Source organism: Protobothrops mucrosquamatus, unplaced genomic scaffold (assembly GCF_001527695.2).
Source record: "Protobothrops mucrosquamatus isolate PMUCROS unplaced genomic scaffold, P.Mucros_1.0 scaffold47, whole genome shotgun sequence".
Classification (NCBI taxonomy): Eukaryota; Metazoa; Chordata; class Lepidosauria; order Squamata; family Viperidae; genus Protobothrops; species Protobothrops mucrosquamatus.
This window is the reverse complement of record NW_015386429.1, coordinates 2,751,043-2,763,789: the sequence shown is the minus strand read 5'-3', so window position 1 is coordinate 2,763,789 and position 12,747 is coordinate 2,751,043. Positions and strand designations below refer to the sequence as shown.

At 39.7% G+C, this 12,747-nt stretch overlaps 2 protein-coding genes across 3 annotated transcripts in view; one reads left to right on the top strand and one right to left on the bottom strand.

Moving 5' to 3' along the window:
- The window catches only part of RNF139 (ring finger protein 139), an 11,202-nt gene extending 6,912 nt beyond the window's left edge, over positions 1 to 4,290 (top strand). The window contains exon 2 of the mRNA XM_015811717.1: positions 2,239 to 4,290. Within this exon, the coding sequence (XP_015667203.1) occupies positions 2,239 to 4,031 (1,793 nt within the window). The 3' untranslated portion in view covers positions 4,032 to 4,290. The remainder of the gene's footprint in view (positions 1 to 2,238) is intronic.
- A 123-nt stretch (positions 4,291 to 4,413) lies between these two features.
- TATDN1 (TatD DNase domain containing 1) overlaps positions 4,414 to 12,747 on the bottom strand; it is a 10,581-nt gene continuing 2,247 nt past the window's right edge. For both annotated transcript variants that reach the window (XM_015811718.1, XM_015811719.1), the window contains exons 3-12: positions 11,767 to 11,816; positions 11,545 to 11,608; positions 10,098 to 10,241; positions 9,968 to 10,010; positions 8,490 to 8,575; positions 8,351 to 8,391; positions 7,372 to 7,448; positions 6,189 to 6,259; positions 5,632 to 5,758; positions 4,414 to 4,965 (exon numbers count right to left, since the gene is read on the bottom strand). In XM_015811718.1, coding sequence (XP_015667204.1) covers positions 4,863 to 4,965; positions 5,632 to 5,758; positions 6,189 to 6,259; positions 7,372 to 7,448; positions 8,351 to 8,391; positions 8,490 to 8,575; positions 9,968 to 10,010; positions 10,098 to 10,241; positions 11,545 to 11,608; positions 11,767 to 11,816 — 806 coding nt within the window. In that variant the 3' untranslated portion in view covers positions 4,414 to 4,862. The remainder of the gene's footprint in view (positions 4,966 to 5,631; positions 5,759 to 6,188; positions 6,260 to 7,371; positions 7,449 to 8,350; positions 8,392 to 8,489; positions 8,576 to 9,967; positions 10,011 to 10,097; positions 10,242 to 11,544; positions 11,609 to 11,766; positions 11,817 to 12,747) is intronic.

Sequence of the window (12,747 nt, the reverse complement as noted above, 5' to 3'; positions counted from 1 at the left end):
CCGGTCTGGCATAAATCTGAAACTCTAAAATTTTAAATTGGGTATAATTTTATATTATTATAGTGGGTTTTAGGACAGGACAAATAATTTAATTAGTTTTGAATATTTTTAAATATTATGGTATTGCTGTTTTATTAATGTGCCTGTTCACCGCCCTGAGTCCCGCAAGGGAGAAGGGCGGTATATAAATCAAATAAATCAAATTAAATCAAATTTTTAAATCCATTTTTAGATCCACGGCATCTTTTTCCATGTATGTTTTTAAAAGTCTAAATCCACATTCAAATCAGCTCAGTCTCTGTTTATCTAATAAAATATATTCTTCTACATCCTCTTTTATATATATATATATACAAGACAATCTTGTAAGTAGTTTCTGAGTACTTTGTTCCCAAATAGCTTTAATTTCTTCTACAGTCAAGTAGTATTGCTTTGTTGTACTAATGCAGTGATGGCGAACCTTTTAGAGACTGAGTGCCCAAACTGCAACCCAAAACCCACTTATGCATCATCGAGTGCCGGGTGGGTGTGGCCCATTGGGAGAGCGTGGTCCATTGGCTGGGCATGGCTGCGGTGGTAATGGCAGACTGGGTGGGACTAAAAAGTTCAATCAATCAATTCCAACTTTGCAAGATTTTTTTTCCCCGTGAGAAGTTGAAATTGACTGATTGAACCTTTTTTTTTTGGCACACGGCGGTCGAGACCTAAAGCGAAAAGGTTTTATAAAACCCAGCTGAAGGCCTAGGACTGGGGCGACGGCACGCGTGCCCACAGAGAAGGCTCTGAGTGCGGCCTCTGGCACCCGTGCCATAGGTTCGCCACCACTGTACTAATGGGTCACTTTTCCTTTAATTATACTTAATTCTCTCTGGTTCCTTCTAGTCAATCTTCAGAGTCCCTTCTTAAGATCGGTTTATTTTCCAACCAGGAAAACTTTCCCGCAGGAGTATTTCTTATAGTTAATTTCAAAATCTTCATGTGTTGTGTTTTTTTTAAAAAAAAAATTAAATACATCTGAGGAAATATTCAAGTCCATCTATCCCTGACCTAGCCCCTTAACTTTCCACATTCTAGTCCTCCTCTTTTACAAAAATTAAAGCTTTTCTTTTTAACCCTTAGACTTAAAAAGAGTGAATCCAGTATCTGAAGGCTCCGAACTGTGGCCTAGGCCAGTAGCTCCCAACCTTTTGGATACCAAGGACCGCTTCTGTGGAGAGGTTTTTCCATGGACCGGAGGGGGCGTAATTTTGTGTGCTGCCTGCATTCCACGGATGGAGTGTTGCTTGTTTGTGTGGCATGCCGTGGCCTGGTGCCGGTCCGCGGACCAGGGGTTGGGGACCCCTGGCCTAGACAACATGTTCCCACTCCCTTGCTCCCAGAACCAGAGATAACTACTGTATTTTACAATCACTTTTTAGGGAGATTCTGCAAATTTGTGGATGATCCTTGTCCTCTCTTTGATTTGGAGGGTAGTTTTGAGGTGGTTCAGTCAGATTATTAAATGAAATGATTTAGTAATTTGGCATACCTGGTGGCCTACTGAATGCATATAAAATCAGTTGTATAGGTAATTTATAGACATAAGCTTGGAAACAAACATACACGTATGTCTGCCCCACGTTCACAAAAATATATATATAGCATCTGTTAAGAAAAATGATCAAGTGTAGCAGGCAATTAACAGGATGCAATATGAATCACAGTATAATTATTGTACTGCCTTGCGTGATAGGTTCCAATTTTTCTATTTACCTTTCTGTAGAATCATAAAGTGTCCCGTGTTTTGTATAACACATATTACAGCAGCCTACCATTGACTGATTTGTATAAGATTTGTCAATTTTTAAAAAAAATAATAATCTGTTTAACTCAGGCATCATCTGACACCAGTTCATTCTGTATAGCTCAGTTTGGACAAAGATAGGCCCCAGATTCGAACTTCTGAACTGTTCTATCTCATTTTTACCACAACATTGGATTTGTTAGATAGGGGGAATCACAGTGGAATAGATGTAATTACTGTACTTAACAGCTGCCAATCCACTTGTTGTTCAGCCAGTATCATAGCATGCTTTGCAGTTGTTTGGAGGAAGCACATACATAATTTAAAATTATGGTCTACTGGGATTTGCTTCTCTGTTTGCTCAGTGAATTAAGTGTTCCCATTTGCAACCACTAACTGAATACTGTTGAAAAATATGCACACAAGTTAACTACTACTTTCTTTTTTTCCTGTAGGAATCTTGGCATCCACCGTCGTCCTGATTCTGTCACAACGATCACTTTTCAAGTTTTACATGATCAGCTGTGCTTTTCTGCTAGCTGCAACGTCAGTGTTGGTGAACTATTACGCTTTTTTGCACATAAACTTCCACAGTGCCTATTATACAACACCTTTTGGAGTTCAGCTCCTTCCTCATAAAGGACCTTCCTTATGGATGGCACTCTCTGTCCTTCAGCTTGCCTTTGGGATTGGTTATGTCGCTCTCTTAAATATTGACTCCATATATTCTCAGCTAATCATCCTGGATTTTTTGCTTCCCATCATAGGCTTGATCTTTGATTTACCTTTACACTTCAGGCAGATTTTAGTCTTTGCATCAGGTTCCATTTTGACACTACACAGCCTGGCTATTTTATTTACTAAAATGAAATGGGTCTACTATTCCACAAGGTATGTCTATCTTCTCATAAGGCATATGTATCGCATTTATGGATTACAGTTGTTGCTGGAAGACACGTGGAAAAGGATTCGTTTTCCAGACGTGCTGCGGATTTTTTGGTTATCGAGACTCGCAATCCAAGCTGCCGTGCTGCTTTACGTCATCAAGGCAACCGAAACGGATCCAAGCATGAAATTCTACATGTTTACTTGGGACAATTTCTGGGAATTACTTTGCAGCCTTATCATCAGTGGATGCGATTCCACATTAACCGTGTTAGGCATGAGTGCTGTAATTTCATCTGTGGCTCATTATCTGGGGCTGGGTATTTTGGCCTTTATTGGCTCCACAGATGAGGACGATAGGAGGCTTGGTTTTGTGGCACCAGTCTTATTTTTTATTTTAGCCCTCCAGACTGGCTTAAGTGGGCTAAAGCCGGAGGAGAGACTTGTCCGCTTAAGTCGAAACATGTGCCTTTTGCTGACGGCAGTGCTGCATTTTATCCACGGGATGACTGACCCTGTGCTCATGTCCCTGAGTGCCTCCCACGTCTCCTCGCTTCGCAGACACTTCCCCGTGCTTTTTGTCTCCGCTTGCCTCTTCCTCCTTCCGATTTTGCTTAGCTATATCCTCTGGCATCACTATGCACTAAATACGTGGCTGTTTGCCGTGACAGCCTTCTGTGTGGAGCTCTGCCTCAAGATTATTGTTTCTATCACTGTGTACGTACTGTTCATGATCGACGGCTACTATAATGTTTTATGGGAGAAGCTGGATGATTATGTCTACTATGTTAGATCGACAGGCAATATCATTGAATTTGTATTTGGAGTAATAATGTTTGGCAACGGTGCTTACACCATGGTGTTTGAATCAGGAAGCAAAATCCGGGCTTGTATGATGTGTCTGCATGCCTACTTCAACATTTACCTGCAAGCGAAGAATGGCTGGAAAACGTTCATAAATCGCAGGACGGCTGTAAAGAAAATCAACTCCCTCCCGGAGGTCAAAGGGGAGCGATTGCGGGACATAGACGACGTGTGTGCAATCTGTTACCACGAGTTTACGACGTCCGCCCGCATTACGCCGTGCAACCATTACTTCCATGCGCTTTGCCTTCGGAAATGGCTCTACATCCAGGAGACCTGCCCAATGTGCCATCAGAAAGTTGACATTGATGAGAAGGAGAACCCCAATCTCTCCAACAACAATGCCTTTGTTGCCCCCGATGAAAATCCCGCCCAGGGAGAAGCAGCTGCTGCAGAAGACGAACTAAATAACGACAGTACGGAAAGCGAGGAAGAGGCAGAGAGCTCAACTCAGCCTAGTGCCACAGTACCCGAGCAGCCCTCTCAGTACCAGCCCTGACCTTGCGCTCAAATTAAAACGGAAAATCCTGAACCCCATGGGTGTTCGTGGCGTTCAGCATTGGAATAAAAGCTTCCCTTCATCCACTAAGCACAAGAACGCGATGTGCAAAATGTTGAATCTGTGAATGAGTTGTCAGTTTACTGTGATGTGCTACTGTAAATATGGCTGGTATTAATGCTGGTCTCTTTTGCGACCACTTTGAAACTTTATGTACATTATTGTACATGGAATAAAATGTTTTCACCTATTTTTTTAAGAAGTCGAACAAAACACTCCTTAATTAATATAAAATTATGGTGTGTATGTTATATCCAAAGCCTCTCACATCTTGATAGTTTAAAAGCCAGTGGCTTTTAAGATAAAAGTGGAATGCCATAAAGAGGGACGTTTCAATCCCTCTTCATTTCAGTCCTGGACAAAAGTTAAAAAAATACTGTTTGAAATCATAACACAACATCATTCCCAGCTTGATAGCTAAAAATGAAAAGTTTAGGTTTCCATAAAAGATACCATTCCTTCTAGTATTTTGTTTATAGAGGAAAACAAACTTGGGGAATGAAGGAAATACATTTATTTATGGAACACTATGATAATTTTTTTGAGCAGAAATCTGGTTACTGTGCGGTTACACAGTAAAATTATCTGAATTACAGGGAAAGAAAAACATTACTAAAATGCCAGAAAATTCACAATAAAAGGGAGGATTTCCACACACACATTTTTAACCAAACCATTCTGTATGGCAAACATACTTTTAAATAATGATTTCAGAATTAGGGAATTAGATTATTTAAGATTATTTTATTTTATGAACAGAATTAACTGGATTTACATATCTGGAAAGAAAATTTTAATAGTGTTGTTATACATAATATTGGCCAGTTCTAATGGCTCCTCTTCACGAACTGCTGCTAGTATTTCCAGTATCTGGCTACAATGAAACAAACAAAATGTTGTAGAAAAAAATTAATTTACAGAAATTCATGACAACTTTTGATAAAACTGCATGAAAGATATGTAAGCCATATTTGTGATTTTTTTTAAAAAAAATATTAGTTTTGGAGTCTCATTAAATGACACGCTAAATGATGATATAACAAAACAGCAATGAATCTAGCCTAACTTGTATGCTTCTCAGTCTCCTTATGATTGGGAAAGGGCTGGAAGCTTTGGTTATGACCAAAGCCTGGAATGGTGGGTAATAGTGTTTCATTTAAAAGCATGTTTTATTGAGCCAATTGAAGCAATTAAGGTTAGCCTGAATTTGTGGGGTTGATACAACAGCAGTTTAATACTTCTTAGTGCCCTACTGTTGGCCGCTGTTAAAATGCAAAATAGATGATATCTAGATAATGCTCCAACAAAATAAATCTCATGTTATGTTGCACTGAAGAAATGGAAGCTCAGGAAATACATTTTACAAAGTGTTATATTCTCTCCTTACGACCTAGATAGAGTGAGACGCCAGCAGGTCCCATTTAAAGCAGTGTAATTTGAGCCTGTCATGACTAACTTATTAGATCAGCTTCAAGGGGACTTAATCATGACTAATCTCTGCTGGACTGAAACTCTGACAGGAACAGCAAACAGTACTTACATTATATGGCAAAGTTCATTTCTCTCCTTCAGGCAGTGTCCTACTTCCCATTTCTTTTTGGTTGGAAATGTGGTTTTTACAAATTCTGAGCCCGCGTGGGTGTTTTTCACTCCACACCAGGGAGCATCTAAGCAGAGAATGTTTTTTTAAAAAAAAAAGTGGTAGTTTTATAACGAATTTCAGAAACTTGAACTTACATTCCTGCTTGTCTCAGTTCCTCCTTATACACAGAGTATATATCTTTCACATGGAAATTTGGAAATAAATTAAAAATTCAGCTAAATATGACCAAACGACTAATGACAAATAAAAAAAAGGCATTTTCCCTCTCTATCAATGAATTAGCTATCTGGATAATCGTGTTAAGCTAACTTGGCATTTGGCCTATGGTTTAGACCAGGGCTCAGGAATTCTGGGAGTTGAAGTCCACGAGTCATAAAAGAGCCAAGGTTGCCTACCCCTGGTTTAGACGTACCATCTCAAGATTACAAGCCAAATATATCTCCGATGTAAAAGAGTTTTGAAAATGATAAATTAGTGAAAGCAAAGTAACTTACCTGTCTCTATCATTAACCTTTCACTGGGAATTGACTTCACCGTGTCTAGGTTGGCTTCAGTTTTCAGAGAACTGGAAATAACGTTAGATGTTTGTTAGATGAAAATGTATATCACTTATTATTGTTGGGGAGCTCATAACAAAGAAACTGCTCCCAAAATTCAATGAATAATTTTTGTTTCTGGAACCAGTATTGAGCATATTCCAATATTGTGTTTCTAATCCCATTCCATTTACATTAGACTGATTTTTCTCCCCCCAATTAAAAACTGGGAGAGCAACAATGCCTGAAATTTAAGCCTGTCCACTCAAAAGTTGAATTCTGCTGCATCTCTGGTTACACAGAAGTTCTAAGGCCTCTAAAGCTAAATGTCACATAGTTTTATATCCTGTTCACCCTTTTTCATTTTCTGTATTTTGTAAGGGGTGTGTGTGTGCGATAGAAGCGGGTAACTTTGTGTTCAAAATTATTTCCAGTCTTTTAGTGAACCAGAGGACCTCCCAAGCTATTGACTGGATACCTTATCTGAGAATTACAGATAAAGGGTTCTTCTAAGCCAGGGATAGGCAACCCTGGCTCTCTTTTATGACTCGTGGACTTCAACTCCCAGAATTCCTGAGCCAGCATGGCTCAGCTTGGAAACCTCTCCCTTTCCCCTCAGCATGGCTGGCTCAGGAATTCTGGGAGTTGAAGTCCACGAGTCATAAAAGAGCCAAGGTTGCCTACCCCTGTTCTAAGCTAAGACTAGTGTGTGTGATTGTAATTTAGAATGTTGCATATTTTTGACTATTATTTATTTTTATTCTTAGTTATGAGTGTAACATAATTGCAAGTTCTTTAGAAAGTTAATCAAACAAGGATAGGCTATTAGCATCTTTTGTTCTCATTCCCGCTTCAAAAATAAGGTCTTTGTATTTTTCATATCCCTGGCAAAACAAACAACATCTGGGTGGGCAACTACGGCAACTTTACTACCTATAGACTTCAACTCCCAGAATTCCTGAGCCAGTTGGCTCAGGAATTCTGGGAGTTGAAATCCACAGATCGTAAAGTTGCCATAGTTGCCCATCTCTGTACTACGTGGTTAATGATCTGCCTTTTTATTTTTTTAAAAGTCACACACAATACCTACCAAACTAAAAATCAATGCTTGAGGGAAGAGTTAATGTTTAAAATAACTTACCAACCATTAACCCCTATATAAAGATCAAGATCTATTAGAGCTGCTGCTTCTTCTTTGGTGCCATCAAAAGAGTGAACCTATAAAAATAATTAGAAGCATATATCATAAGACTGAAGGTAAATGTTTGTTAATATGGGGTAATCCTCAACTTATCACCATGACTGAGTCTGCTCATCACAATCACTGTGAAAGTCATAAATCGGGTCACCCCTGTAACCAATCTGATCTTAATGACCTTTTTTGTGATAGCTTTTGAGTAAATCAATTGTTTGCTATGGGCTGATTTTGTGTGGAAATGCCGATTGTGTGACATAGGGTTGCTGCAAAGGGTCATAAATGTGGGCCGGTTGCTGATCACCTGAAATGCAGTCATGTGACTGCGCGGGGGAGGGGGAAGGGATAGCTATCGGAACTTCAGATCGTAAGTATCCCTGAGGAAGTCTGTCATAACTTTGAATGTCATTAAGGGAGTGGTCATAAGTTGAGGATTACCTATACTCAGTCCTCGTTTCTCTCAGTTCCCTCTAATTATTTTTGTTGCTCTTTCTGGATGTCATTTGGCAGCTGTGCATGCATGAAAAATGTGAGAAAATTTAGCAATTCCACCTAGGAAGATGACGTGGCTACTCTCTTTTTCATAGCTGTGTCATTTTTTGTGCTACCCTACCAGGTGCAGGTACCCCAGTCTCTCTTAGTTCAACTTCTAAACATGGCTAGCAAGGCCTAAGGTTTGCCCAATGCATGGAAGGACACTGCCAAATTTAAAATAAAAAGATTCAGATCACAGAAATCCCAGTTCATAACAAACAAAGAAAAATGTGGCTCTATGCTAGATCCAAACTTTTATTTCTTTCACTAGTTTTTTAGAAGACAAGGTTTGGGTAAAGAATTGCAAACACAAAGAGAAATATTTAACTTATTTGTAATACAAATATAGCAATAGACTTTAAATCACAAAAAAGGGTAATGTTGCACCTACCACTCCTCCCATACACCTCTCTCTATTTCGTCTCATAATATCTGTGCAAAAAAAAAAAAGAGTTTGATTTTAGAATCTCAGGAACTTTTGTTCCCTCAAAAGTACACATTTATTCTTCTAATTTTCTAACCAAACTCACCTATGAATTCTGGGTGCGAATTCCTACAGTGCAAAAACATTGGCAATTTGGTTTGCTCAGCTAGATCAAACTGTTTTTCAAAATACCTGAAAGAAAATAAAAATGACAAGCGATGAATCCCTAAAAAAAATTTCAGAAACAAAATAATAAATTGACTTCAAATCATTTTAGAGAACCGGTGGTTGGGAATCACGTCTGTTACCCTCGTCCAGACAGGAGTTCTAATAGTCCTGACCCAAATGCACAAGAAAACAGCCAAATTACCTCTGAACCGTGAAAGGGTCTTAGCGGTGCCACGATTTAATGCAAGTTTCCAAAATACCATAGATGTGCAGAAAAACTCTCACTTTCCAGATCTGTTTTGTGATCTTCCATCAAAGAGGCAAATATTTTAAACATGCCATATTTGTAGACCAAGACATTCTACATCTTGCTAACCTGCTACAGGTAGTCCTCAGTTTACAACTTTTCATTTAGCCATCAAAGTTATAACAGAACTGAAAAAAGTGACAATCAGTTCTTGCAAACTTACAAGCTTCACAGGTGATGGAAGCCGGTTGGGAAGATTGCAAATGGGGATTATGTGACTCCAGGATGCTGTGACCATTGCAGGTTGCCAGGCGCCCAAGTTTTGATCATGTGACTGATTTACTTAACAACTGCAGGGTTTTACTTAACAACCGTGGCAAAAAGATCAATGAAAATTCTGGTCAGAATTGTGGTTGTTAAGTCAAAAACTACCTGTAATGTGAGGACAAGCGGGATGGTGAGCATCCCTTTATTGTGACCACTGTGGCGTCTGATCAACTTTTGCCAAATGCTAAGCAAAAAATCCAGCAAGACAAATCGTAGGTTCCTCACATTAAAGTTTAGTACAGGTGTCCCCAATCCTAGTCTGTGGACCGGCACCGTTCCACGGTATGCCAGCAACCAGTCCGTGCAAACAAGCGAAGCCCCATCCGTGGGATGCAGGCAGCACACGAAACCACGTCCCTTCTGGTCCATGGAAAAACTTCACGGAACCAGCACCTGGTGCCCAAAAGGTGGGGGGGGGGGCTGGTTTAGTAAAAATGTTCTTTCGCGTTACTTTTTTTGTTCCTAAAAACTATTTTTTTCATTTCATTTCATTTTTCTCAGCTGACTAATTCCTGAGCAAAGATACCCTCTTCACTAGTAGTATCTTGCCCTGTAGCAACAGCTTCCAGGAAGGGAGAGAGAAAAACACACACACACACACACACACACAAAATGGCAATCTGCACTACAATGTGGACTTTCCCCCTTTGGGGAGAAGTGCAGATTGCCCTTTGGGCTTTCACATCCCACACAGAGATGCAAGTTGAGGCCTGGTTCCCTCATCCTAGCCGTCTAATTTTACATCCATTTCTGTCTTATCCGAATGAGAAACAGAAGATCCAAAATGAAAATTTTTGGCAGCTTTTACAAGCACTAACACATGCTGTTGAGACATTTCTTACTTGAGCTGGGTGTCTTTGGGGCAGAATTCTAATCTGTCAAAGTCTGTAAAGGGGAAAACAGACAGTGAAGAAGTTTTCAAAAGACTGCCAGGAACAAATAACACACTTAAGCCGGGGAGTTAATACCTACCCAAGCCACACTCCCCAACTGCGACAACTTTCCCTTTGTTCTTCTCAGCTAAATCTTGCAACTCCTCTAAGTACCGGTCAGGATTGCCCTGATCGAATTCTCCACAGCGCGTGGGATGGCAGCCGACAGTACTGTAAAACATTTCTGAAATCAGACCACATGAAAGTGTTGATATTATAAGTGATGCAGACTCTACTAAAACATAAAGGGAAAACGATCACCTGCTCTGTCTGTATATGCAGATATTCCTCAACTTATGACCACAATTTGTTGCTAAATGAGACATTTATTAAGTGTGTTTTGCCCCATTTTACAACTTTTCTTGCCACAGTTGTTAAGTGAGTCACTGCAGTTATTAAGTTAGTAATATGGTTGTAATAATAACAGCAACAATAATAATAAAGTTGGAAGGGACCTTGGAGGTCATCTAGTCCAACCCCCTGCTCAGGCAGGAAACCCTATACCATTTCAGACAAATGGCTGTCCAGTCTCTTCTTAAAAACCTCCAGTGTTGGAGCATTCACCGCTTCTGGAGGCAGGTTGTTCCACTGGTTAATTGTTCTAACTGTCAGGAAGTTTCTCCTTAGTTCTAGGTTGCTTCTCTCTTTAGTTAGTTTCCACCCGTTGCTTCTTGTCCTGCCTTCAGGCGCCTTGGAAAATAGCTTGATTTCCTCTTCTTTGTGGCAGCCCCTGAGATATTGGAACACTGCTATCATGTCCCCCCTCGTCCTTCTCTTCATTAAACTAGACATACCCAATTCCATCAACCATTCCTCGTATGTTTTAGCCGCCAGTCCCCTAATCATCTTTGTTGCTCTTCTCTGTACTCTTTCTAGAGTTTCAACATCTTTTTTACATCGTGATGACCAAAACTGGATGCAGTATTCCAAGTGTGGCCTTACCAAGGCATTGTTAATACTTCACGTGATCTAGATTCTATCCCTCTGTTAATGCAGCCCAGCACTGTGTTGACTTTGGTAATTGTAATGGTTGTGAAGTGAATCTGGCTTCCGTGTTAAGTTTGCTTGTGAAAAAGTCGCAAAAGGGGATCACGTGATTCCTGGATATTGCAACCGTCATAAATACATGCCAGTTGCCAAGTGTCCGAATTTTAATCATGGGGATGCTGCATTGGTTGCAAGTGTGAAAACCAGTCACAAGTCACTTTTTTTCAGTGTCATTTTAACTTTGAACGGTCACTAAACGAATGGTTGTAGGTCGAGGGCTACCTGTAGTTTCCATCTCCGGACTCTCCTCCTATGTCAAGCACTTGTTTTCATTATGTGACCACTGATCCTCCACATACTGTTTTCCCAGTCATGGTAAGATAAGCAACTTCCCTAATTTACAGGTGCACGAAAAGTTTCACTTTTCTTTTAAGCAAATACAGTGTGGGATAATTCAAGCATCCCACTTAAAGGTGATGGTACATGATGCAAGAAATTACCATTTGTTTGGGCCAGCTGCCAGGCGCCTTTACTGTCTTGCAAACTTCCACCTGTGATGATGAGCTGAAATGAAGAAAAACATGTAAATGCTAATTTCCCAACACCCAAGTTTAATATGCTTTGGGGGGCATAAATTGAGTCAATAGCAAGTCAGCAAGGAAAAACTGACAGTTCAGACAATAAAAAGGAACACATTGAAAAACATTTAATGCCACAGTTACCTTTTGAACCCCAATTTTGACTGCTCTGTCTATTACATCCAAGAAATCATCTGCAAATATATACACACACACATATATAAATATATTAAATTTAAAATCCATTTTTAAAAAGCACAGTTATGATCAAACTGTTCACAATTTCTATTTCCTGGGGGGCTTTTTGTGTTCAAAGCTTCATAACAGTAAACATTGCAATCATCTTATGCACAAAAGTAGTATTCCACACTTTTCAACTCTTTGACAACAACAATATTGCTGTGTACAAATGGAGCACTGATATATTTTCCAACAGAACTTCAGCTTTCTTCAGATTGATGGGATCAGAGCTAGCAATGACTGATGAGGATTTAGAACAATATTTGAAATAACAAGCAACTCCAGCTTCCTCCATTGACTTATTGGGAGCCCCCTGAGAAGACCACAAATTGTGATCATATGACACTGGGGTGTTGCAACTGTTGTAAATGCAGATAGTCCTCGACTTACAACAGTTTGTTTAGTGACCATTTGAAATTACAGTGAGACTAAAAATTAACTTATGACCATTTTTCACACTTATGACAGTTGTAGTATCCCCAGGATCATGTGATTTACATTCAGATGCTTGACAACTGACTCACATTTATGACAGCTGCAGTGTCCCAGAGTCATGTCCTCCCCTTCTGACAAGCAAAATCAATGGGGAAGCCAGATTCACTTAACAACCATGTTACTAAACCGAGTTAAATGGGGCAAAACTCACTTAACAAATTTAACAAGATAAATTTTGGGCTTAATTGTGATCGTAAGATGAGAACTACCTGTACACATGCTGGTTGCCAAACACCAGATTTTGATAATGTGACTGTGGGGATACTGCATTGGTTCTAAATGTGATGGCTGATCATAAGGCACTTTTTTCAGGGCATCATAACTTCAAACAGTTGTTAAACAAATGGCCGTAAATTAAGAATTGCCGGTATTTATCTTCCCATGCTCAAA